This window comes from Mus musculus, chromosome 12, assembly GCF_000001635.26.
Source record: "Mus musculus strain C57BL/6J chromosome 12, GRCm38.p6 C57BL/6J".
In the NCBI taxonomy this organism is placed as follows: Eukaryota; Metazoa; Chordata; class Mammalia; order Rodentia; family Muridae; genus Mus; species Mus musculus.
In genome coordinates this window covers 64,941,486-64,968,428 of record NC_000078.6, presented here as the reverse complement: position 1 = coordinate 64,968,428, position 26,943 = coordinate 64,941,486, and the positions used below count along the sequence as shown (strand labels likewise).

Here is a 26,943-nt window from a genome sequence, read left to right as displayed (position 1 = left end):
GGAATCTGAGTTCAAGGATCAGAACCCTGAAGGCTTTTCTGCTTTTTGTTTTTCTACTGGAATCAGGTATTCCCCAGCACTCTGTACTTCTAGCCTAGCACTTAACACATTCATTGCCGGGTTATAATCCTCTCCAGAAACCACTTGGAAGTACAGTTTAGTTCTTTATCTGGTACCTTCTGGGTATTCAGTGTTTGCTGTATGACTGAGGTGGCATGATTACAACCCATAATTGACACCCACTTATTGGCCATAGCTCATTGTACCTCAAGTTTAATCAAGGAAACCATTAAAAGCACTGACCTACCCCATACTATTATAATGGATGTTCACATCAGCACTTAATTCAAAAACTTAACTGTGAATTCTTTTACTTTTAAGTTAAGAATATTAAGCATACCTGCTCGGTATCTTTAATGTCCTTGGAATTGGAGGTCTGGTTTTCTCCCATGACTCCAGGCTGCTCATTTTCCCATGGCAGTTTATTTTTCCCCTTTCCAGCACTTAAAACCCTTCGGGTACAGATAGTTGGACTGTAGGATCCATAAAGTTGCATGCTGTCCCTGGTGTGGTCACCACAGTAGCAGTGTGCACTCTGAGTCCTGTTACCGGACATAAGCCAGTCTGTATCTGCTCCATGTGCCAAATGGCTTGACCTGCCCTGGGCCGAAGACGGCATGAGTATTGCATACTCCACAAATCCCTGTTCTGTTAGCCGTGGAAGAGTTTTTCTGGCCAATCGGGCCTGCACGGCATTCATCACCCCATCGCCATTATCCTGCAATTCAACAGTATCTACAGCTTTAAAAAGAACATTGGTTTTACCTGAGCCCATTGATGATGCCAAAACAGCAAAGGCCTCTAAAGCTGCCTGGCGTACCCTGCGTTTGCTATCCACAAGAGCTGGAGCAAGATCAAAGGACAGTTTGGGTAAGTCAAAATCCTCACTGGGGTAGGTCAGGAGGGAACAGATGCAAATGTTCACTACTTCCTCCCGTACTCTGGAATGCTTATGTTTAAGGTTTTCCAGGAGCAAAGAAAGCACCCGCTGAGGACCCACTTCTTTCATTAGCTTTAGGAAGATTTTCATGTACTCCTGCTTGATCACCAACTTGTTGTCTGCCAGCACTTTCACAGAAGCCGCTATAACTGGTCCCAAGAACTGTTGCACCTGCTCTCCCAGGCGAATGACCAGCAAATGGAGAACTTGAAGTGTGCCATGGACCACTTTGAAATTGGAATCGTCTAGCAAGTTATACAATAAGCTAATGAAACCAACGAGACTAGCATGAGGGGTCGAACTTGGGTTAAATTTTCCCAGCAACTGCTTTAGTTCTTCAACAGCCTGAGTCCTGTTTTTATAATCTTCCTGATCCAACAGTCTTGCATGGAGTTCCTGGGGAATAATCTCAAATTTAAGATTGCTACTGGAAAGATTCACTACACACGGGGCAGCATCTTCAGAAAACCCGGAGGCTTCTAGCTCCAAATAATAAGGAACCTGACTTCCATACTGGGACTCCAGGCGGCGATTGTAGTGCCTCCTCAGTGCAGAAGGCAAACGCGAGATGTAGGAGTGAAACCTCTCTTGACCAAGTCGTTCTCCAATTTGTTGAAGTGAAGAGAAGGCTGTCTCGGATTCTTCTTCCATCTCCTGATCGCCAAGCTTTCGGGCCAGAGATATTATTACTTCAGTGAGATCCAAACCCTGCAACAAATCCTCAGGAGTGAACAAGATAGGGAGCAACAGCGCAGTGGAAGCTCTAAGCCGGGCATCTGGACTTTCCAGGCCTTGGATGAGAGTTCGCAGGACCTGCCCAGAACTACGCCTAAGACAAATATGCAGGATCTGCAGCGCATCTTTCCGTAGGGCAGGGTTATCTTCTCGTAACGAGACAACGAGCTGAGGCAAAAGCGCTAAACTGAAGGCCTCTTCCAGCTGACCCGCCTCGCCCTGACCCCGAAGAACGTCCGAGAGAAGCTGCAAGCAGAGCCTCTTCTCCTCACTGCCGCCTTCCACAAGCACTCGGCCCAGCGCCCGATATAAGGCTTCCTTGCGGCGGGGAAAGCCAAGCCGGCCGCCTCGCCGCGGCAAGGCAGCCTGCAAAGCCTGGAACGCCTCGGAAGGATCCGGTGCGGTGCGCAGGAGTTGAAGAAGCCGAGTCTCCTCCTCATCTCCGCCCGAGAGCCCACTTCCAGGCCCGGACCAGCTAGTTGAAACAGCCTCCGCCGGTAACAGGAGGGTCGAGGCCAGAGGCGACGGCGTCGCGGGGCAGGAGCCATGATCCCCGGCAGCCCCACGGCAGTAATAGTTTTTCTCGCCTCTCATGGTGCCCCCGGATCGACGACCATCAGTCCCTGGGGCGTAAGGACGACAGCGGCTCAGGAGGCGATAGGAACCAGGGGTCGCAGGAGGCGGCAGCGGGAGCAGCTCGGAAGGCGCGGCCGCCATGGAGGGTCGTCAGGTAGCGAGAGCTGGAGGGAACCATTGCCGTCTTGGGAGGGCTGGATGAAGCCCAGCCTTCCAGTTCCTCTCCAAGCCCCGAGCTGCAGAGGAAGAGAAGGAACGGCTCCGGTCAGCTGCCAGGCCGCTCGGGCCTTCCACTCCCGGAGCCAGCCTCCGGCAAAATGGCCCCCGCTGAGCCTGGGACCCCACAGGCGCCACCCGGCGTAACCAGGGCCACCACGTGACCAAACCGAGCGCTTCCATGGTGATGCACCCAGAGCGGACCTCTTGACCCGGAAACCAATCTGCCGCGGTGGATGCTGGGTTATGTAGTCCATGTAAGGACTTAAAGCATAGGCCGAAGATTCCTGGAAGAGGAAGTCTGAACGTAGCCAGAATGAAGAGGCGGGGTCAAGGCCTTAGACGGAAATGACGCTCCCTTGTCCGGGGCGGAAGTTTTCCACCCCACCCATAAGAGTTGAGGTTTGACGGGAGCAAGAGAGGATCCCATCCCGGGTTCCAGTTTTCCGTGGCTCCTCCTCCTGTTGCTGCAGGTGTTATTCCTGGGACTCAGGTATTTTCCTTTTGCTATTATACAGTGGTGCAGGCTTTGGTGGTGTGTTCCCCGAGTGCCCCAGGAGCCAGAATGCGAGGCAAAGAACTGGACCAGAGCAGGCAGAGAGAGACGACATGTTCTGCACAGTGCTGGTTACCATTGTAAACGTTCTACTCACTGCTGTCCAAAATAAGATTCTTTCTACCTGCAGCCTGCTTAGTAGTACAGGAGAACCTAACCGAGGCCAAGCACACAGAGTACTTTTTTAAAAAAGACTTTCTTGTCGTTGGGGACCTTCCTCGCCCCGCCCTCTTCTCCCTTGCCTCCTTTTCCTCTCTTCACCCGCTGGCTATGGAGTGTTAAAGGCTTCTGTCCCTTTTCATTGTCCGCATCACCAAGTTTTCTTATAGATAGGTAGAATCAGTGTTTTCCCCTTTGCATTAAACGGAGTGCTTAAAGCCTTTATCTTTTAACTCCTCTGTGGGACTTTTCCTTTCGCCCCACCTCCACCTTTCCCATCTCCCCTAGGATACTCCAGAGTCTCTGCAGTCTTTCAGTCTCCTGGAGACGGAGATCGCTAGACAATTTCAGTTGTGGTGCAAGTTCTTAGCATTACAGTCCTAAGAGAATTCTGCACAGAGGATTTAGGTTGATAGACATTATTTTAAGCAAAATGAGAATTTGATAGCTGATGAGTGTTTTTTTTTTTTTTGTAAAAGAAACTATAAATAGACTCAGTTCAACTAAGAGTATCTCCTATACGGCCACACCCCTTTGGGGCATGAAAGAGCAACTTTTTTGTGTGTCTGTATTTGAAACATTAATGCTGAATTACTGTATAGCCCAAGCTGGTCTTGAAGTCTTGACCCTCCTATCAGTCTTCTGATTGTTGAGATTACCAGTGTGCACTGTCAAACCAAGCTTGAAAACAGATTTGTTGTTGTTCGGCAGACTTTTAAAAGAAATAATACAATTACTTTTCAGTGAGAAAAGACTGAGTTATAATTTGAAGTTCCAAGCTTATATTCTTCAAATGCAAAAGTATTTCTGTCCCTCTTTGTATTAAATGGATATCTCTCAATTTTTATTTTATTTTATTTTATTATTTTGAGACTGGGTTTTCCTGTCTAGTCCTAGTTGTTCTGAACTCCCTGTGTAGACCAGGCTGGCCTCCAACTTAGAGATCTGCCTGCCTCTGCCTCCCAAGTGTTGGGATTAAAGCCCTGTGCCACCATACCCAGCTATATTATTTTTTGAAATCTTGAAATAATTGAGTCACATGTATCAAAGTGCTTTATAACAATAATTAATACTCCTGGTGATGCAAGTTGAAATTGTATTTATTAGTTTTTATTATAACATAATTAAAATGTTCTTAATTTTTTATTTTGGAAAAAGTATTAATATAAATGAGGCTGTATAACCATGTATCCTGTGCTTTGGTTTAAAGCTTTGGTGGGTTTCTTCACTTTCTTTTATCTTCTGTTTTGTGGTTTGCTGCTGCTGTTCTGTGTTATTTCACTGTCCTGAACACTGAACCGAGGGGCTTTGTTCATGCTGGGAAGTGTTCTGCCACTGAGTGTCGTCCACAGCCTTCATTCATCATTTGGATGTATAAGTAGATCTGCCTGAGTTTGGTTTAACACATGTATTTTAGTAGAAAAACAATAACAGACGTGCTGCTGTCCCCACCCATTTTCTATTTTTAGAGAGAGTAAGGATGGAAATGAAAACCAAGAGATGATTATAATGCTGGTCAGTGAAAAAGAATGAGTACCGGATGGCTGGGTGTAGGTCTTAGAGAGCACTTGCCTAACATGTGCAAGGTTCTGAATTACACCTACACTATTATGGGAGCTTGGAGGGACAGAAAGACAGATTCTCATATCCAACCTCAAAAGCTTACATGCATACTTCTTTTCATGTATGCTGAGACTTCAGGAACCCAGTCCACATGAAAGGGAACAGGAGACTGATGTATACAGTAGAATGTCCACATTAGAATGTCAGTTTATGTTGAAGTAGAAGGTAATTCTTTCTAGTCACCAGAATTTTCAGATTGAAAAATCCAGCAAACTCTTCATGTATCTAAGGACTTAGGAAGCCAAGTTACTAACCAGACTGAGGTTGTGTTGTAATCAGTATCAAAGAAAAGGAACTTAGGAAGTCTTGGATAATGTTTCATTATTGGTTATGGCATAAATATAAGAATTTTCCTTTCCCTCTGCAAAGAACACTACTGAAGAGACATGGATCCATAAATCAAGCAATAGTCCTATTATTTTCCTGCAAGCAAAGCAAAATGAGTCCTCCTTTCTCTCAGGTCCCTGTAGCTCAATGTGTGTTACAGATTGTAATTTATTTATGTCTATTACATTATGGCTTTTAGAAAACTTGGAAAATGCATTAGTTTCATTGTGGCTGTTTGGGGAATTAGACTACACTGTCACCTTTATTAGTACCTTTTAAGATGATCTTATACATAAATCTTATTTAATATATTTTATTTATATCTATTAGAAGTACTTAAGTTTCTTCTAATCTTATTTTTGAAGTCTAGGAGTCCTTTCTGTATTTACTAGAAAAACATTTGTATGTAATAATAGAATTAGATAAAGAACAGGCTTTTCTCTTCTTTTGGTTTTTCAAGACAGAGTTTCTCTGTGTAGCCTTTCCTATTCAAGAACTCACTTTGTAGACCAGGCTGGCCTTAAACTCAGAGATCTGCCTGCCTCTGCCTCCTAAGTGCTGGGAATAAAGGCTTTGCTTTAAAAGAAAAAAAAAGTTTAATAAGATAATAGGAGTGCATTTTTTTGTTGTAAAAGTAAACCTCAGAAATTTGAATAGAAATATTTAGGGCCATACTAAAAGTTGTAAATTTGAGTGCAGCAAATTTTAATGATTTCAAAATATTTTAAACAAAGTTAGCAGATTACAGGAAGGTATACCTCATTCTTTGAGGTGTATTTAAGTAGCGTAAACACTGTTTCTAGAGCCAGAGATAATGAAGTTGTTGGATGAATCACTTTATGTCTTTGTGTGTTCTTACCTAAGTTTTATAGGCATCCTTGAAATAATGGAAATGAAAACTAAATCCTGTAAACTATAAAAACCTGCACAATTTAAGAAGTCTTCATTAATAAGTACAATGTAAATGAGATGTTATCACTATTAAGCAGTAATTGTAGTCCTTTGTTGTGTGTTATCTGCCAAGTACTGTGCTAGCTACTTTGTAAATACTGATCTAATCCTCTCAACAACACCAGGGTTCGCATTTTAAGGATCAGAGGAAGAAAATAAAACTTAAATTAGTCAATTTAACTCTTTGCTTAGAGCTTTTAGAAGTTTGGTAAAAAGGGGGAGGGTGCTAAGACTATCAGATAAAATTTGATTTTTTCCATTATTAATCTTTATATTTTATGTATTATTTGATTATGTATTTTAATCTATTTTTTCTGTGTCTGTTCTGAATCTTACTAGTTGTGTCAGAGCTTTAATAAAGTTAAGAAATTTTTAGTTTTTGTTTTATTTTGTTTTGTTTTTGTTACTTTGTTTTGAGACAGGGTCTCTCTCTATATATATAGCCCTTGCTTTCTGCTGCATATTTCCAAACCCAAGATATAAGGATTCATGTTAGTGACAGGAAGCTAGTTTTACTTTGGTTTCTCTAGGTCTAATAAAAATAGTTGTCAGACGAAATGCAATTTTGCCAATTTATTCTATAGATATGTACTGGTAAAAATATATATTATAATTGGTTAGATTCTACTGTAAGGAAAAATGAACTGTGGGATGAAAATTTAATGACAGCAGTTATGATAAAAATCTGACTTGTTAAATTACATTGGATTTTTTTACGCAGATCTTCTTTTCTATTTCTGTGCTCGACTGTGATCTCTATTTGTATGGGGACAGTTAATTGCCTCCCAGCTGATTTCAGCACCACCTCTTTGTAGCTTAGGTGTCAATTAAGTAGATAGATACTAAACTTGCAACCTGTCCTTTATTATCTTGGTTATAACAACCTAAAAGTATGAACTCTTCTTTTAACATATTATGGGTGTTGGTACAACATGAATATAATTAGAAATGAAGTACAGTGCTGTTACCTTGTTGAAAGTTTGACATTGATACTGTTTGTTCATTATTGACTTGATTAGTTCATAGATACACAATAGATACATAGTACTCATTTGATATTTGTTTTACTTTAGCAGAAGTTTAAAAAAATATGACTATCATGTAGAGGCAACTCAGTGTATCAGATGTACTGTTACACCATCAGTGAAGGGAATATCGTTACCTAGACTCCTCTTTGATTTGTTTTAGTGCCCTGATGTACTGTTTGTGAGATCTGGGCATTTCCATGTGTGTATATTTATCATTTATTCTTTATAGGCTTACACTTTTAGAATTGTTTGAGACAGGAAGCTTGCTCACTACCAACAACAATTATTAGGAATAAAGTTTACATAAATCTTATTTTTAATGCTCAACTAAATAGTTGCAATTAAAACCTTAAATAAGGAAGGTAAAATAGAAGGTTTCATCCTGTACCCAGGTTGGTCTGGAACTCACCGTAAATCCTCCTGCCTCAGCCACCTAAGTGCTTTGGATTGCAGGCATAAGCCACCAGTCTCAGCCTGATAGAACATTTAATATACCCAGATATTAAATTACCATATATCCAAGGTCATAGAGCTGTTCGATACATTTGGCTAACTTTGCACTTGACTCAGACTTCTCTGGCTCTAGTTCACACTTTGTTCCCTATTCTTTCCTGTTTCCACAGTACTTGCCTGCCCTTCTCTACAAGGTTGTTGTTGGTGAGATAAATGAACACAGTAAAACTGATAGCAAGGGTTTTAAAGAGCAGAAATTATTTTTTCTTTGAGTTACTTTTAGACATTTATATATAAATGGCTAAGAACCAGGTATAATCAAAGTTACGAATATTAAATAAGTTACAAGTAAAATTTACAGTATGTCGGCTGGAAAGAGCTGCCCTGATTCTCACTGTTCACAAGCGTAAGCATCACCAGGCGAGCTGAAAGCAGGCCGTCTGGCTCCCTCACCTCTGCGCTTCCCTATTTTACCTTCTCTATTTAAAGTTCTAACTATAATTATTTTAGCTGAGCATTAAAAATAAGATTTATGTAAACTTTATTCCCAATAGTTGTTGTTGGTAGTAAGCTAGCCTCCTTCTTTTTTGTGGTCAGCACAGACAAAAGTCTTTTAGGTGGGAAAACTCGTGGTCTTAAGGCTAATATTGATACTGGTAACATATAGCACCTAATAGTTATTGGGTACTACATGCCAGCACACAGAAAGACATATCCCCTTTTTAAATGCAGTTTTGACTATGCTAAGCACATGAGAAAACGTGAGATTTTAAGATGACCTTTATAGGGTCATAGAGCTATTAAATAATTTAGATAATATTGTAACGTGAGCAGTCTGATTCTAGTGCTAAATCTCTTAAAATTATATTGTCATGCCTATCTAGATCTGTGTAGTATGTATCATCTATGTGTGCTTATATATATTGTGTGAACACATTATTTACCAGTTATGTTATGCTTTTATACCACATGTACCATAGACCCTAGAGTGAATTTCTTATCCAATACTAAGAGGTAGCACAACATAGAAAGCTAACGAAATTGCCAAGACCTCACTGCTAGACACTGCTTTAAGCATTTCATATGTATACATTTATTTAACCCTCAAATCAACCGTTACAGTAATTAAACAGCATTTATCCTGGGGCTTGCTATATAATCCTCAGTTTTCCATTTTCTATACTCAGAGCCCTCAGATCTATTACTCAGTTGACACAATCTGAAGTATTCTCTTCAATGGATGTTATGGTTTGTTTCAATTCCCTTTAAAGAATGATGCCCAAAGAATGTGCACCTGATATGAACTGACATTTCCAGAACAAAATGAAAGTCTCCTTTCTGACATTCCATGCATTATAGTTCTATTAATAAAGCTTAGGCCTACAGCAGCTTAGAGTATTAAAGTAGTACTGAAATTAAAACCCCTAAATCCTTAAAACATCCTACAGATTGGTTATTTCTATCCTTTACGCTCATGCCAATGTTTTGGAATGTTTATATTTTGTCTCTTTTAAAGTTATTATGCTAGTCAGGTTGTAGTGGCACCTCACACCTTTAATCTCAGCACTTGGAAGCAGAGGCAAGCAGATTTCTCTGAGTTCATAGTCAGCTTGGTCTACAGAACAAGTTCCAGGACAACCAGGGAAGGCTACACAGAGAAACTCTGTCTTGAAAAACCAAAAACCTAAAAAAATATATTATGTTAAAAGTCAGGTTTTTTTGTTGTTCAGTGTTTTTGCTGCCCTTTGTGGTCACTACATAAAGGAAGGGCAGAGCCCTGGAGTGTGGTCTCGTCCTACAATACACCACTAGAATCATCCCTCCAGGCTCTATTGTTTTAGTTGTATGCACTGGGCATCTGCTAATTTACCTAGCTGAACTAGGTTATAATTTTAGATTTGTTCTCGAATCTAAAATTCTTTAAAAATCTCTAATTATACATAAAAATACACTTTTCTGATATAAAATGCTAAGCTCACCATGAGAAGAAACGGTCTCTGATATGCCTTATTCTTGATAACTCCTTTAGATTAGATTCAACTTACTGACCCGTTTTATGTACTCACAGATCACGTCATTCATTATTTTAGAGTGTTATCTGGAGCTAAGGTGATTCTTCTCAGACTGTTTGTAAAATTCAGTCTGGCTTTTGAGACTGGGGTCCAGTCCTACAGCACTGGTATTGAGTTCGGGATCTCACTTCTAGGTCTTTGTAATGATCTTAGTATGTAAATGCTTAGTCTGAGAGAAATATGCTCTTATACAATAGCCATCTCTTCCCTTTCAAACTTTCTAGTTTCCATTGGCATTGTTCTCTGTTCACTGTTTAGCCTGAATATGATTCTCCTTGTTAAACAGTGAGACAAATGAAAATGGGGAGTGGTTTAAAAATCTGCACGTATATAATTAAGTTGATTGTATATAAAGGAATAGACTTTAGAGAAATTTAAAGTTGACCTAGACTTTTGAAATTTGTACTGAGGAAGAAGGATGAAAAGGGAAAGGTTATGGACAATACCTAGCTCTTAGTAAGAAAACATTTGGAAGAGTGCACATTTTATAGAGCTGTAGCATTAATAATCACATGAACAGTATTGTTATGAGAGGCTGTTGTGAGAAAGGATACAGATGAGTGAACATGGAGGTCATAGGGAAAGGCAGTTTAACAACAGCGAACCTTTACAAAGCCAGTCTGCACTGGTATAGTGAGGTGGTTATTGAGAAAATAGCAAGTAGCTAGTGTTTCAATACTAATTTGGCTCGAAGCAACTTTTTCTCCACATATTGATTTTATTATAGTAATAGCTGAGTCTTTAATGAAAATACACAATGAAACATGTAGTTTCCATCTAAAATTCCTCATAGTATACAACATTTTGGTTTTCCACTTCCTAATATCTATGACACAGGAGTTGAATTAGATAATTGTTAAATTCCTTCTAACTCCAGAAGCCTCGAACCCAGCAAATCAACAAGCAAACAAGTCTGGTTTGTACTCTTTGAGACACAGACTTACATTGGCGTGACTATTTTGAAGTAACTGTTCGTGTCTTATATTTTTCTGTAGATGGACCACACAGCCCCGACCTACATGCTTGCTAACTTAACCCACTTACATTCTGAACAACTTCTGCAGGGATTGAATCTTCTTCGCCAGCATCACGAACTCTGTGACATCATTCTTCGAGTAGGTGATGTTAAAATTCATGCTCATAAAGTGGTCCTTGCCAGCATCAGCCCATACTTCAAAGCTATGTTCACTGGCAACCTTTCTGAGAAAGAGAACAGTGAGGTTGAGTTTCAGTGCATCGATGAAGCTGCGCTGCAGGCCATTGTGGAGTACGCCTATACGGGCACAGTTTTCATTTCTCAGGACACAGTTGAATCTCTCCTGCCAGCAGCAAACTTACTCCAGATAAAACTCGTTCTTAAAGAATGCTGTGCATTTCTTGAAAGCCAACTTGACCCTGGTAATTGTATTGGAATTTCTCGTTTTGCGGAGACTTACGGTTGTCATGACCTTTATTTGGCGGCTACTAAATTCATATGCCAGAATTTTGAATCTGTTTGCCAGACAGAAGAGTTTTTTGAGCTTACACATGCTGATTTGGACGAAATTGTCTCCAATGACTGCTTGAATGTGGCTACTGAAGAGACAGTTTTTTATGCATTAGAATCTTGGATCAAGTACGATGTACAAGAACGGCAGAAGTACTTAGCCCAGCTGCTGAACAGTGTACGGTTACCATTGCTGAGCGTTAAGTTCCTCACTAGGCTCTATGAAGCGAATCATCTTATCCGTGATGATCGCACCTGTAAACATCTCTTGAATGAAGCCCTAAAGTACCACTTCATGCCTGAACATAGACTCTCTCATCAGACAGTCTTGATGACACGACCTCGCTGTGCTCCCAAAGTACTGTGTGCAGTAGGAGGAAAATCTGGACTCTTTGCCTGTTTGGATAGGTAAATAGAAGGGTTTCTTAAAGGAGTAATACTGACACATTTTATACTTTTTAAATGTGATGATTTTCTGTATTTGAAAAATATTTTTATTTTCCTTTTACTTGCTGTTATGGTGCTCTTCCTCTCCTTTTTATTCCCTAAAATTTTATAAGGATATTTACGCATATTTTCATACATTCTCTGTGATACTCAATTATTAGTTCTTTCCTCACTCTAAATGTGTACATTTGTCTATCCTGAATGTATACTAATATTTCTTCTGTTTCACTATTTCCTCTTCTTCCTCCTCTTCTTTCTCCTCCTCTCCTCTTCCCTGTTGTCTCTCTCTTCACCCTCTCCTTCTCTTCCTTATGACAGGATGCTAAAGAAGAGAGCTAGCAACCTGCAATGAGGGCAGACTGAGGATAGAAGTTGGTTTGAATGAAAATAGTTAAAGGAATATCAAGGAAATGAGAAAAATAAGAAACTGCCATAAATAATAACTTTCATGCAAAATGTTTTTCATTGTGTTTTTTACAAGGATATTGTAAAACTTTCTTTTTATTTTCCTAACATTTTATAGCGGGGATTGCCAGTGTGTTTCTATAAAGAGCCAAGTAGATATTTCAGACTTATGGGCCCTCTTATCTTTGTTGCATCTATTCAGTTCCACCTTTGTGGGGTGAGAGCATCCATAGACAGCATGTGAATGTTTAAGCATGGATGTGTTTCAATAAAACTTTATTCGTAAAAGTAGATGACCTTAATCTTAGCCCATGGCTGTGTAGCTTGCCAACCCTTGATTTAGTTCTGTATGCAAATCGCCTTTCAACACTGACAACATATTTTGAGGGTTTTTTTTTGTCTTTTCTTTCATAGAGATCACTTCTGAAAATGTTCATGTTTGATATATTCTTTTAATATTGTTGATTTCTTTCTAGCAACTTCCAAAAAAATCTGGTAAACTTTTTTCTTTCTCCAATAGAAAATTTGATATTACATCATTGGCAGTTCACATAGTGCAAATATTTAACCAAGTCTCACTATATATTTTCTTTATAGCCTAAAACTACTGTTATTGAGATTAGGCTACAAGTAGGTTATTTGCCGTGTTAATCACCCTTGTTGATTGTTTGACTTATGCTTGAAAGAGTGGAATATTGGCATGAACTAAATAACTGACCTCATGAGAGAATTCCAAATATGAGTATATACTGAAAAAAGCCTGTGAAATTGCCTCTTGGTTTCTCAGATATTAAAAGCATGAACTTGTTATTGAAAAATCAGAAAAATGGCCTTATATTTATATCTAATAATCTTTTCCTCACTGAGTCTACCATAGCAAAATTTAAAGTAGCATTTTATTAAGCTGTTTACTACAGCATTATTAATAATTGGGAAAATTGGAACCAGGCTGATAACCATTCAGCTTAATTTTACACCAAACAGTGCTAAATAAAGGGCCTTCAATAAATTCACAGTTTAGTAAAATATATTTGTATATAGTATGCTAATGAAATGCTAAAGATAATTCAGTGCAACTATTAAGAGGGGTTATGTATACCATTTAAGGGATTTAGCGAAGATTTTATAGGGATGTTTATGTCTAAGTTAAGTTATTTAAAGGAAAGCAAGAGTCAAGCAAAGAAGAGAATGTGTCAGAGACAGTAGCACGATGCAGTGTAGGTCACACACAAAGCTAAAGGCTGTTTGGTAGTGAGGCAGATGCCGATATGAACCATAGCTGATATTATTGTATGCCAGTGAGGGAGGGTGTGTGTGTGTGTGTGTGTATTGCGAAAGTATTTTAAAGAGGATAGTATAATGATCAGATTTGCATGTCAGATCATTCTGACTGAATTTTAGAGGAACACAAAAGAGCAAAGACTAGCCTCTGAATGGCTAGGGAAGAAGCTATTGTAAGAAGTTCAGGCAAGGAAAGTTGGCGATAAATAAGGATTGGTAGTTTAGAGCATTGGCTGCTCTTGCAGCGATCCAGCACTCAGTTGGCGCTTACAAACTGTCTATAACTCTTAATTACAGGAGATCTGATACCCTCTTCTACACAACTTTTCCTGGCCCATGTAAGCACCAGGCATGAATACATACAAAATAAAGAGAGAAGGTGAGGGAGGGAGGAAGAAAGGAAGGACAAGAGAATGGAGTAGTTTAAAAAGTGTTTGGAGAGAGTAAATTGATGGAGAGAGAAGAAGCATGCTGAAGAAGAGGGAGAAAGCAAATATGGATGAGATCATATACAAGACAAGGAGCCACTTTAAAGGAACAGACACTGGGTTTAGTTTCAGACATATGGAAATTAAGTGCCTATTAAATATTCAAGTAGAAAAAAATATCCTACTTTTTGTTGGATTTGAGTACATATATCTATGCTCTTTTCTCAAAATTTGGAAGTCACACAGGATAAATTAAACTATGAAATCTTTGATGAGCTTTTTTTTACCAGCATAAGTGTCTTTTTTTTCCTTTCTCTCTCTTTCTTTCTTCCTTCCTTCCTTCCTTCCTTCCTTCCTTCCTTCCTTCCTTCCTTCCTTTCTTTCTTTCTTTCTTTCTTTCTTTCTTTCTTTCTTTCTTTCTTTCTTTGGCAGATTAAGAACATATAGACCAGAAAAAGAATTGATTAATGAATGTCAATCTAGAACCATTTTAGAGATTAAAAAAAGAAGAAGAAGCAGCAGCAATGAGTTTCAGGGACCCCAAGGAATTCTAAGTTTGTCAAGAAGGAGGGAAGATGATCAACAAATTCAAGTATGAAGAAAGGTCTAGAAAGAGAAAGATGAAAAAGTAGCTGTTCTACTTGACAGTATAACGATCATTAATGTCTAAGAACCTTGCAGTGTGTTGAGTATGAAAGAAGAAAGTGTAAGTAAAGAGAGCAACAGATGCGTCAGGAAGGTTTGATTTGTTCTATTTGGTTCTTGAATAGAAATATCTGAGTATGTTTGAAAGAAGATGCCCATAAAGAAGAGAGTGGACTGACGATACAGGACAAAGGATGGTTCCTGAAAAAGCAATGTCTTGAAATAGTAGGACAGTAGCAGAAATGGGATTGATAAGTCAGAGAAAGACTAAAATATACAAGTAGTACAGAGCCATGAGAGAGAGGGTCTGGGGAGATCCCGTTCTGTGGAATTTTTTTTTTTAATGTAGGGCTTAAGGCTTGCTAGAGAAGAAAGTGTGCATTAGATGGTCAAGTTAGATAGAGGTAGCCAAGCTTCTGCTTAGACATAGGGAGTCATGAGCATGACATACTGAAGATACTTACAAGTAACTGGGAATGTGTTAAATCTTGAATGGACATGTGGCAACACATTTACACTCACTCCATGAAAGTATTAATAAAATTGATTACCGTTTGCCCTTAGAAGACTTACTGGGGGCCAAATGTCATACCGCACACCTGTAATCCTGGCACTTGGGAGACAGGCGGTAGGATAGTCATGAACACACGGTCATCCTGATCTACCTGAGTTCTAAGCCAACCACGCCTACATAGTAAAACCCTGTTTCAAATTAAAAACAGAAGAACAACCAGAAAACATTAGGATGAGTAGTACCTTTGTATGCAGTGTCTGCTTACATGAGTTATCTAGCATGAGTTAGGTAAGCAGAAATCCATGAATTCTAGATAATTCCCCTTTAGAACGTCTAGGTTCATTCCCAGTGAGATTTTTTTCCTTTTTGTTTGTGTGGTTTTTTTCTTTATTTGTTCCTCACACCAACCAATTTTCTAACACCACTAGGGTATTTAAAAGTTCAGTTCAGTTCCGATCACTTCTCCCACCTCAATGTCGTCAGGCGGTTGTTCCTCTCCTTTAAACAACCTCTTTCTTTTCCAGTTATGCCATATGTCTCCTGAATCCTCACCTCTTTCCACTGCTAGCACATGTTACACACAAACATGTTCTGGTTTAAGCTCCCAGCAATCCTCAATTTTATGTGTTGCATTATTTTGCTTTTCATTATAATTTTCCACATACTAAGTGTCTCAAAGATATGAAGGTTTTCAACATTTTTATTTAAATATATTTCTTCAGAGATGTGCTTTCTCACCCGTCAGCAAAGTTGTGAGATATATCTGACACTGCATAAGGAAGGACTTCATTTACTTTCATGAGAACTATAGTATGTGGATATAATATGGTTTTCACTTAAATATTAAAATTTTACCCATATCCAGAGTGAACAAACCCCACATGTACTATTTAGTCAATCCTAATAAATGAAACAAAAGTTGATGTAGTAGAGTGTAGCCAGCACCCAGAAGCAACCTTGAACTCCCTACCTGTTCTTCCTTGCCCAAAGGTAATAACTATATGTGTTTCTGATCCCGGAATTAGTTTTATGTATTTGTGAACTTGATATAAATGAAAATATACAGAATTGTTTTAAATTTAACATCTTGTTCTCATGTGTAAAATTAATTTTCACTGTGGTATGAAATATCATCATTTATTTGTTTGATGCTTGCTACACATTTGGACTGTTTCCAGTCTTTTGAAGTTATACGTGGGACTTAGGCATTCACTCAGGTGCATACACATGTGGATGCATTTATCTTAGACACATATCTAAGAATGCATCTTAGTCATGGGGCAACTGTATACAATACATCTAAATACTCTACTATTTTGCCATTTTCTTTGTGATGAATTATTGTTTTGTGCTCCAGTGAGCATTTTTGGATATGTTGCCTACTACAAAATTGGCTGTAGTAAGTACTCAATAGAAGAGACACATTAAGAATGAAATTCCAAGTGAAGGTATGTATTCTCCACCTTGTCAGATAAAACTGTTTTCTAAAGTAGTTTATACCAGTTTACACTCTTAGCCAGTGTGACCATGTTTGCACAACACTATTTCCAATAGTTATTTTCTGTCTGCACTTTGAACAGTGTGGAAGGTACATCATGGTTTATTGTGGTTTTGATTTGCATGGCCTTGATTATTAACAGCAATAAACATGCTTGTTCATGGGCCATTTGTATATTTTAATCTATTATTTCTCTGCTTATTCGCTAGTGTGGAGATGTACTTTCCCCAGAATGACTCTTGGATTGGTCTGGCGCCCTTAAATATTCCTCGCTATGAATTCGGAATATGTGTTTTAGACCAAAAAGTCTTTGTTATAGGTGGTATTGAAACTAGCGTGCGTCCTGGTATGACTGTCAGAAAACATGAAAATTCAGTGGAATGTTGGAATCCTGATACAAACACCTGGACTTCTCTCGAGAGAATGAACGAGAGCCGGAGTACTCTCGGAGTGGCAGTGCTCGCGGGAGAAGTTTTTGCCTTAGGTGGATATGACGGGCAGTCTTACTTGCAATCTGTAGAAAAATACATCCCCAAAATAAGGCAGTGGCAACCTGTGGCCCCAATGACAACCACAAGAAGTTGTTTTGCTGCAGCTGTCCTGGATGGAATGCTATACGCCATTGGAGGCTATGGCCCCGCTCACATGAACAGGTATTTAAGACAGTGATTGAGTTGCTTATGATTGTAGATATCTACAGAAGCAAACTTTACATTCATTTCTGAGTTTTAAATTTGTATGTATAAAAGGACTTTTTAATATGCTTAAGTAATATTGACAAGTATTTGGGGATTTAGACTGCTCCTAAGTGTAATATTTTATATCACTGAGGTTCAAATCTCTATTAAATTTTAAATTCAATTAATGTAGTAAACTGCATTTTAGAGCTGAGAAACCTAAAAAGACAAATTGAGATTTTTATCTGATGCAATTATGTGTTTATCACGTGTGTACATGATCTTTTCTCATGTTGTTTAATGGAATAAAGTAGAAGTACAATTCTTGTATTCCCATGCATTATAAAATATAAAATTATAATCTTGTGCCAGTGAGATGGCTCCGTGGGCAGATATGCTTACTGTACAACTGAGGTTGTCTTGCAAGCTGTGCTCAATCTCTGGACCCCAGGATAGAGGGAAAGAGCCACAGCCACAGCTCAAGAGCCTTTCTTGTCTTTTTGTGGTACATTCATGCCCATATTCATGTGTACATAATAATTACTGTAAAGAAGCAGCTTTTAAAATTAGAATATTATTTCATATTTCTTCTGGATTATTTGGGCATGCTACACATGTCACCATACTATTAGAATAAGAATGATTTTTGTATTCTGTAATATATTGAATAAAGGAGAAATACAAATAAGAGAAGTAAAGTTTACAAGATACCAACTGTATGTACTGTGAATCACAGTTCTAAACCTTTGTTTAAAATTGCTCAAGAGATTTTTTTTTTATAGCTAGTAGTAGTGTTTTACTCACTGTGAGCAATCTAATAAAGAAGACTTGTGCTTAAATGTACTGCACCACTATTTTGTATGAAGGATTGTAACATCCATGGAATTGACCCTGCAGTCCCTCATGGATATCTAACTGTATAAAAGAATAACTTTCAGCTATTGTGTCCTGTTCACAAAGTAAACTTTTCATACTTGGTATCTTATCCACAGATACCTAAACATTTGGGACAAATTACCACTATTTTTATCTGTTTAATTTTAAAAGTGTGGTGGGCTTTAGTTTTTCAGGACTAGCAAGTAACAAAACTGACCTATGAACTAATTCTTCATCATGTAAATCCTTGCAGTGTGGAGCGTTACGATCCGAGTAAGGACTCCTGGGAGATGGTTGCGCCCATGGCTGATAAGAGGATTCACTTTGGCGTCGGAGTCATGCTAGGTTTTATTTTCGTGGTAGGTGGGCATAACGGTGTCTCACATTTGTCAAGCATTGAAAGATATGATCCTCATCAAAATCAGTGGACTGTGTGTAGACCAATGAAAGAGCCCAGGACAGGTAATGATTTTTATATTCATTCTTTTGTTTGTTTTGTGATACTGGGAATCCCGGGCCTGCGCATGTAAATACTGTACAATTGAACCACATCTTGAGTTGTTAACTCATTAGTTTCAGCATAGTGATATTATTATAATATTAGCACCTTGGACCTTAACAGCATATTTGCTAGAAAAGAATTTCTTGTGTATATGTGTATGAGAGAGAGACAGACACAGCGATAAGCAGAGAGGAAGAGGGAGCAGCAGGTAGACAGTGTGGTATACCACATGGGTGGGAAGGTCAGAGAAGAATTTTACAGGAGTTGGTTCTCTCCTACCTGGTTTCGAGCAGGGTTTCTTTTCATTTCATACTGCTAGGCTGCATACTGGCCTGCAGTCTTGCAGCCACTTCTCCTGACTCCATCTGCCTCTCACAGTAAGCCACTATAAGCGTAAGTCTGTGGGGATTTTCATTATGTGCTGACTTTCTTTCCGCTGGGTGTGTATCAAGAAGTAGGATAGCTGGATGCTACAGTAGTTCTGTTTTGTTATTGTGGGGAATTCCATACAGACTGCAGTCATGGATGGACTGACTTCCACTGTTCCTGGTTGCCGTAGCAGTTTCTTTTCTGTGTGTCTGGTAGAATGGAATCTCAAGGCACTTCTGGTCGTCATTACTTTGATAGCTAAAGACTGTTAGACATTTTTTTCATGTATCTACGATTTGTACTTTTGAGAGTTTACTGTTTAGTTGTTTATTCTTTTATTGATTTGGATTTTTGTTTGAGTCATTCATATATTCTGAACATTAGTTTCTAATTAGATAACTATCTAGCCTACTTTGTTTGTTTGTTTGTTTGTTTGTTTGTTTTATGGGCTGCTATTTGACTGTGATCATAGTTTCCTTTCCTGCTCAGTCTTATTTCTCAATTAATGTTTACTAAATGGTCAGAGTCCTTGTCTCTCTAACTTGAACAATTTTCTATTTATTTTCTTCTTGCTGCTTCAACATTTTAGATCATACACTGATGTTCTTTTTAATGTATTTTGAGTGGGTTTCTGTATAGGGTGAAAGACAGGCATTTAGTATCACTCTTCTATTTGTGGATTTGTAACTGTCACAGCACCGTTTGGTAAAGAGGCTTTTTTCAATATGTGTTTTTGGCTCCTTTTTCAAGGTGGCTATAGCTGTGGGGATTTGTTTCTAGGTCCTCTGTTGTATCCCATTGATCTAAATGAGTGGGGGTTTGTTTGGTTTTCTTTTGTTTGTTTGTTCGCAAAACCATTTATTTTTATTTGGGAATTGCGATCTTTAATATTTAGACTTATTATTAAAAGGTGTACCAATTTGGAACTGTTTCGTTGTTTTCTCAGGTCTCATTTGATTATGTATCCTGGCATTGTTTCCTGTGACGACTTGAGTGTGCCTATACCTTCCTTTCTAGGATCATTTATTTATTTATGTATTTGATGTATGTGAGCATATTGTCGCTACCTTTGGACAGACCAGAAGAGAGCATCAGATCCCATTACAGATGGTTGTGAGCCAACATGTAGTTGTGGGAATTGAACTCAGAACCTCTGGAAGAGCAGTCAGTGCTCTTAATTACTGAGACATCTTTCCAGCCCCCTAGTATCATTTGTAATATGTCATGGAGGAGAATTTATTTTCTGGTCTTTTCTATTTGGTGTCTAATAGATTTCTTGTGCGTGGATAGGCATTTCCTCATTAAGTTGGGGAATGGTCTTCTGTGGTTTATTTTACTGAAGATACTTTCTATGCCTTCACTATGATTTCCTCTTTCTATACCCTGCTTGGGTTCCTTAAACATATTTATAATTTCTGTTTAGAATCCTTGTCTTGTACATCAACTAAATTTCTTCTTTCCTGGGACATTACAAGTAGGGGTGCTAATTTATAGAGACATACTGTCTTCATTATTCATGCTATTGGTGATTGTTGCAATTGGGACTTAGGCATCTAGAATTTGGTTATTATTGTTTTGTTGGCGGTGTTGTTTGTTTTTGTTTGTTTGTTTTGGTATGGCTGTCTGGTCTCATCTTTGATGAGTGGCTGTTTGGATCTTTCTTTGCTGTTGCCCCAGTTTGTCAGGATGTGGGCCAGCTGAGTGGTGCTTGGTGTTCAGAGGCCACTCTGTACTGAAGCATGAGAAGTGGTCTTAGCTCATCCAAGGATAGATGCAGTAACATCTGAGCCTCAGGAGCTTAGAAGATTCTCATCACCAGTACTCACAAGTCTTGGGAGAGTTCTCCACATTCTGCAGTTGATCCTTGTTGGTACCAAGGGCCAGCGTCACAGTGGGAGTGTGTGGTCTTCATTGGGATGGGGTTCAGGACACCCTGCTCTCAGATAGAGGCAAGTGAGGTAGATGCCGCTAGGCTGTGAGGCCTTGTCTGGAGTTAGGCTGCGAACACTAGGCAGGCTTGGGAAGCATGCTTGTGTGTTAGTGTGGAGACTGAATTGTGAGTAGGGAGAAAGAAGGTGGGTGTACTGGGCCTGGGACCTTATCTGTGCTGCGGGATGCCTTGCAGTCCTGGACTTGCAAGTCACTGGAATTTATCAGTCCTAGAGCTAAGTATTGGGTGAAATGTCTTCCAGACAATGGGGTGGGTGTTCTGTGTCTGGGCTCCAGTTTAGATTCCTAGTAATCCCCAAGCAGCACAGTGGGTTCGGTGGCTGGAGTTTTTATGGTCTTCAAATTCACAATTACATAATTTTAAAAAACAAGTAATTATCCTCTTTCTCTCCTATTTATATCACTTTTCCTTCCTTTGTCTTGTCGTCTTCCCTGTTTTTGACTAGAGAATGTAGGTGTTACACTGAATTAGACTCTCATCGCCTGTTATATCCTTTCCTGCTTTTAGTAGAAATGACCTCAGTTTCCCTCCTATCACTTTAGATTTGGGGAAATTTCAGCTCTCATTTTATGAAAAGGTTTTCTTTGTCTTAATTTCTATCTCAGGCTCTCTTGTTGCTATCCCGTAACTTATTAAGTTCGGTCTCTTGATCATGTCCTAGAGGACTTGAACTCTGTGGCCATCTCGCCCTTTCATAGATCTTGTCCTTATCCCTGTGACGTTCTTCTTCTGTATAACATGGGCTGTCACTGATGCTTTTCCCTCCAGCTCTTGCCTGTCCAGTATTTCTCATCTGTTTCCTGCAGACCCTCAGTACCTACCTGTGCTGCTTTCTCATCCACGTGGCTCTCTTGCCTTAGGTCTTGATGTTCTTACCTCACCTCATGTTTGTTTGCATTCTCTTTGGCATCACTGATTATTTATAAAATTTGACTTTGAATCCTTTTTCTATTGCTCATTTCTAAGTTAGATTCTGAATTCCTTCAGATATTTTAATATCTTCGGATTCAGTTATCAAGGGATTACCTGTATATGTATGTATATATATGTATGTATGTATACACACACACACACGTACATACACATACCAACCACATAACCATATACCACATACAGCATATGCATACCACATATGTACCACATAAATCATATACCCTACACACCACATATGCCACATGCATACACGTGCCACAAAAACTATATATATATATATATATATATATATATATATATATGTATGTATGTATATATATATATACACCACATAACCACACAAAAACCATGTAACCATGCATATACATATACCAAAAAACACATATATATCACACATATACACATCACACACACCATGTATACACATACACACATGGACATGTACACACACACATATATACTACATACACCACACACATACATACATACATGTGCCATATACCACAAATACACATCACATGATACACATACGTAACATTCATACACACATACACCATGCTCATACTACACATTCACTCACACTTTGCTATTTTCTAGATGGAGTATATGTTAGATTTTCTTTATAAAGTCCTTATAATTTAGACTACAAAGGGCTATTTTCATCTGAGCCCCATGAGAGTTTATCTAGTGTGTATGTAAGCCTGCTAATGTGGATGTGCTGGCTCCACCGTCTGAACTGCTCCCACCAGACACACTAGATGGATGACTGCTCCTTTCAGAGTCACTCTTTTTTTTTTTTTTTTGAGTTCAAAACTCTTTTTCGTCTTCTTCTTTTTATTAGATATTTTCTTTATTTACATTTCAAATGTTATCCCCCTTTCCTAGTTTTACCTTCAAAAATCCCCTATATCCTCTCCCCCCCCCTCCCCCTGCTCCCCTATACACCCACTCCCATTCCTGGTCTTGGCATTCCCCTATACTGGGGCATAGAACCTTCACAGGACCAAGGGCCTCTCCTCCCATTGATGACCGACTAGGCCATCCTCTGCTACATACATAGCTAGAGCCACAAGTTCCACCATGTGTTTTCTTTGATTGGTGGTATACAGAGACAAAGTTCAGAGCAGAGCCTGAAAGAACGACCATCCAGAGACTGCCCGACTTGGGGATCCACTCCATAAACAACCACCAAACCCAGTCACTAGGCAGATGCCAACAAGAGCTTGCTGACAGGAGCCTGATATAGCTGTCTCTTGTGAGGCTCTGCCAGTGCCTGGCAAATACAGAAGTGGATGCTCACAGTCATCCATTAGATGGAACACAAGGTCCCCAATGAAGGAGCCAGAGAAATACCCAGGGAGCTGAAGTGGTTTGCAGCCCCATAGGAGGAACATCAATATGAACTAACCAGTACCCCCAGAGCTCCTTGGAACTATACCTCTTATTACGTGGATTTAGCATGGGAATTTTCCACAACTTACTGTGGTCCTCTGAGACTACACAGCTGAGTCAAGCCAGCATTGTCTCTGGAAGCCATAGACAAAGCACAGGACTGTGATTATCTTGTGTGCCAGGGCTTTTCTCTCTCATCGTCACCACAGCTCTGCCTCTGTGGTGTGGCTTCCACTTAGAGTCAGGTAGATCCCTTTCCATGAATCTCAGTCCAAGTCACAGTGACTTCTTGCAGTGCTCGGTCACTGAGGAAGGCGTGGCCTCTGTTGTGTGGAAATGTGGAGATGCCGAATGTTGTGCTTTCTTTGCCCAGGCTTGAGTGTGAGACCCCTACAGAGATGACTGCCACCCGTATTACCAGTGAGCAAGCTTGAAAGTGCAATCTGTGTGCCTGCCCTGTGCCATAAAGAGCAGGCTGGCCTCGAAGTCATAGAGAGCCACCAACCTCTGTGTCCAGAGGACTGGGATGAATGGTGTGCACCACCATGCCAAGCTAGAAATGCCACCACAAACTTCATTTTTCCAGCGTGTCTGTCTCCTGGTGGGCATGTGGAGCCCCTCAGATCCTTCCTCTCTCACTGGAGGGTGCTCCTCTTGCTTTGCTATTTGCTGAGTGCACTGGGCTTTGCCTGCTGCTCACTGTTTCCCCCCCCCGCCCTTCCACACCAGCCACCTCTCTCCACAGCCACATGCCCTAATGGTTTCTTCAGATTCTTGAGGATGTCTAAAAGGACTGTGTGTCCCTAACCCACCATCGCCCCTGCCTCCCTCCTCGCGGCTGCTTTATTTGGTTTATATATCACTATCTTTACGTTCCCTATCAAATATTCTTTCCTCTGCAAAGAAGATTGTTCAGTCAAAAATGAGTTGCATTTTAGGATTTCTAGAGAAGAAACAAATACATCATTAGGTATAAGGAGAAATTGTTATTTCTGAACCTAAACTCAAATGATGTTACTTAAAAGGCAGTTTTAAATGATAGAAATGCTTTAGGGGTTTTCACAAAGCTATGAGTTATGATTGAAAACTTCCAGAACCATAGGCACTCAAGGGACATGGAAAGCACAAAGTACAGCGACCCTTCTAAGTGAGGAGCACAGCTTCTTTGGTGCCCTCACTAAGGAAAGCCACGAGAACAACGAGAATGTTTAAAATGTAGGTAGTCTTACTATTTTTAGAACTATACTGGTAATGTCTAAGGATTTTTAAGACATAAGTTACATAGTGTGATGTATTTGAAGACATGACAAAATGAATGGCTTATAGAAAAACATACAAATATACATTATAAAATATACTGCTTTCTTTCTAGTTCTTTAAGAATGCATGGCAATACTCTTATCTGATCATCGTACAGTGTCACACTGGACCCTGTGAACATGTACAATTATTGTGTGTTGAAAGAAGAAGCATATTTTGAAAATGCTTTCCTGTTTGTTAAGGGTTTTGGTTTGTTTGTTTGTTTGTTTTATTTTGTTGGGTTTTGGTTTGTTCATTTCCTAGTAAGCCTATATTGCTGTATTGCCTGTATAATTATAGGATATTGTTGAAATGAGTTTTGAAAATGCATTAAGATATAAATTATTCTCTGTGGGACATAGTCTACTTCTTAATTAACCTGTTTGTTCTTTTCTTTTCTTTTCTTGCTGTGTTAGGAGTTGGTGCTGCAGTAATCGATAACTACCTGTATGTAGTCGGTGGTCACTCAGGGTCTTCCTATCTGAACACAGTACAGAAATACGACCCTATCTCAGATACATGGCTGGATTCAGCAGGCATGATATACTGTCGCTGCAATTTTGGATTAACTGCACTTTGACAAGTGTGAACTTGTGGAAATCGCACAAGGAGGTACTACAGGAAAGAGTGCCCAGTGTCCTGAACCTGACAGCTAGCTGCACTGCTTTCTTTGTAACGTAAAGTGACATGAAGACTCAGTTTTGTTGGGTACTTTGAACTGACTAATAGCTTGCTCTTGATTATATAGTGAATTAATAATTAAACAAGGGAAAAAAAAAAAGGAAAGACCTAAGCAATTAAATCGTGCACTTTTCTTCACTGAGACTGGGAAAGTTTTTATGTTCCTACATGTAGAAAAACCTTGCTGCATTTTAGTTTTATTTTCAATCATTTTAGCTCTTCTTTCTTGATCTGTATTTGATTTACTGGGATGAGAGAAGTTCAGACTCTGGAGTGTATCGTATGACTGGACAAAATGTGGATTGTGATTGTTGGATGTAAATTTGTATGCTTCACATGGTGTGTGTGTTTGATTTTTAAAAAGGGCTGCTTTTACTTCGGGTACTTTTAAGGATTGTAAATAACAAGTCAATCATCACAGTGCTCTTTCTGCTGAATGATTTTAGGGCTAATAGTATGGTAAGGTTGCAAAACAGTGGTTTTCGTATCATATTTGGGGCCCTGCTTTAAGATATTACATATTTATTGTTTATGCTTTTTCTGTATAAGCTGGTTGAACTTTGTTACTCATCTATGCTTTGGTAAGCAGGGATAGAAAACTAATCATGTCTGACTCAGTTCTTTAGTGCTACACAGCAGGCTTCTGATAGTGGATGTAAATATATTTGAAAGATGTTTAGTCTCACCCTCGATGCAGTGTTTTCTTTGATAGGTTCTTAATTTTAGTTTTTTTTAAGGTCTTCATTTTGTTTTCAGTGTTCAAATATAAAAATGGTGCTAACTGTAGGATGTATAACGAAGCTATAACCGATGTTATTTGGGTGTCCAATGTGAGATGCATGATACACTTTGATTAGCGTTTTCATTGTTACTTGTGCTTGTGTTAATGATTACATTAGTGTTAACATCAGAACTATCTGAATGGCTTGAGTTATACTTCCCATGGCTTTTGAATGGTGACTTAGAGATGATGCTTTTTCCCCTTCTTGTTTTAGAGATTACATGTCCTTCAGCACAGAAATATATGCACCAAACCCAGCGTGCTAGGCAGGTGTGCATCACTTTCTTCATCTCTTAGGTAACCGAATACTTTTAACTTATTGAGGAAGACTGGAACTTGATGTTTACTTGAATAAATGGTTCTAAATTTGGTTCTGCTTTGTTTAAAGAAACAATCTTTCAAAACAAAACTGTTACAGCAGCTGACGGCTTATTTAAAAGAAATAGTTAACTTATTTTCGCATGGTTTAGTAAATATCTGTTAGTCTCTAACACATTAACTTGCAGTTTGTTATGACGTTGGTACTTGCATTTTCGTATTTAGTAATTTTGCTTTCATGTGCTTTATGTTTTTTTCTTTTTTACCCACCTATACTCTCTCTATAATGTCTACAAGATCAGTGAATATTTTTTTCCTAAGAAAAAACTCATCCTGCATTCTTAAGTGCCATATTATTGTAACTGTTGTTAAGAAGCCATTTGTAATATAAAGCCTAGCTTTACCTGTTAGCATACATGTTATGACTCAAAAACTATAGCCGGGCAATTTGTAGTTTTTCTTGTTCTTCCATAAACTACCAGTTGTAGATTTGAGAATATACTATGAAACTATGTAAAATCATCTTTAGTCATAAAATAGCACCATACTTTATAAATATTTGCACAGATTATGAAGCCTTGCAAGTAATTTTTAGTCTCTTCTAATCTAGCACTTAACAGGAGCTAAGAAAATCAACTGATATTTTCTATGTCACTTGTTTGAGTATCATAATGACACATAGCAATAACTTTTTCATTGATTTGAATAAATCTGTTGAATAGGAATAAGGTGCACTATTGTGGTTGGTCTGAACTTTATTTAAA

The 26,943-nt window shown here is 39.0% G+C and overlaps 2 protein-coding genes across 9 annotated transcripts in view; one reads left to right on the top strand and one right to left on the bottom strand.

The window, feature by feature from the left end:
• The window catches only part of Togaram1 (TOG array regulator of axonemal microtubules 1), a 56,998-nt gene extending 54,145 nt beyond the window's left edge, over nucleotides 1-2,853 (bottom strand). For 4 of the 6 annotated variants that reach the window (XM_006516020.4, XM_006516022.4, XM_006516023.4 and 1 more), the window contains exon 1: nucleotides 401-2,853. In XM_006516020.4, coding sequence (XP_006516083.1) covers nucleotides 401-2,452 — 2,052 coding nt within the window. In that variant the 5' untranslated portion in view covers nucleotides 2,453-2,853. The remainder of the gene's footprint in view (nucleotides 1-400) is intronic. The other 2 variants (NM_001364325.1, NM_177805.3) reach the window with 1 other exon arrangement.
• Klhl28 (kelch-like 28) lies at nucleotides 2,848-26,943 on the top strand. Of its 3 annotated transcripts, none has more exons than XM_006516157.4 (5): nucleotides 2,848-3,020; nucleotides 10,692-11,590; nucleotides 16,610-17,053; nucleotides 18,207-18,415; nucleotides 18,717-22,028. In XM_006516157.4, exons 2-5 carry the CDS (start codon nucleotides 10,692-10,694, stop codon nucleotides 18,812-18,814), a joined length of 1,650 nt encoding a protein of 549 aa, XP_006516220.1. In that variant the 5' UTR covers nucleotides 2,848-3,020; the 3' UTR covers nucleotides 18,815-22,028. The 3 variants fall into 3 exon arrangements, with proteins under 3 accessions (XP_006516220.1, NP_079983.1, XP_006516219.1); NM_025707.3 differs by lacking the exon at nucleotides 18,717-22,028 and adding an exon at nucleotides 24,816-25,989 and having other exon boundaries at nucleotides 2,893-3,020; XM_006516156.4 differs by lacking the exons at nucleotides 2,848-3,020; nucleotides 18,717-22,028 and adding exons at nucleotides 4,997-5,128; nucleotides 24,816-26,943.

What these genes read in the sequence shown, in the direction of transcription:
- Klhl28 (XM_006516156.4), top strand. Translation starts at nt 10,692, where the DNA reads ATGGACCACACAGCCCCGACCTACATGCTTGCTAACTTAACCCACTTA. An exon ending in GGCCCCGCTCACATGAACAG is followed by an intron (nt 17,054 to 18,206) that starts GTATTTAAGACA and finishes AAATCCTTGCAG; the next exon opens with TGTGGAGCGTTACGATCCGA. An exon ending in AATGAAAGAGCCCAGGACAG is followed by an intron (nt 18,416 to 24,815) that starts GTAATGATTTTT and finishes TTGCTGTGTTAG; the next exon opens with GAGTTGGTGCTGCAGTAATC.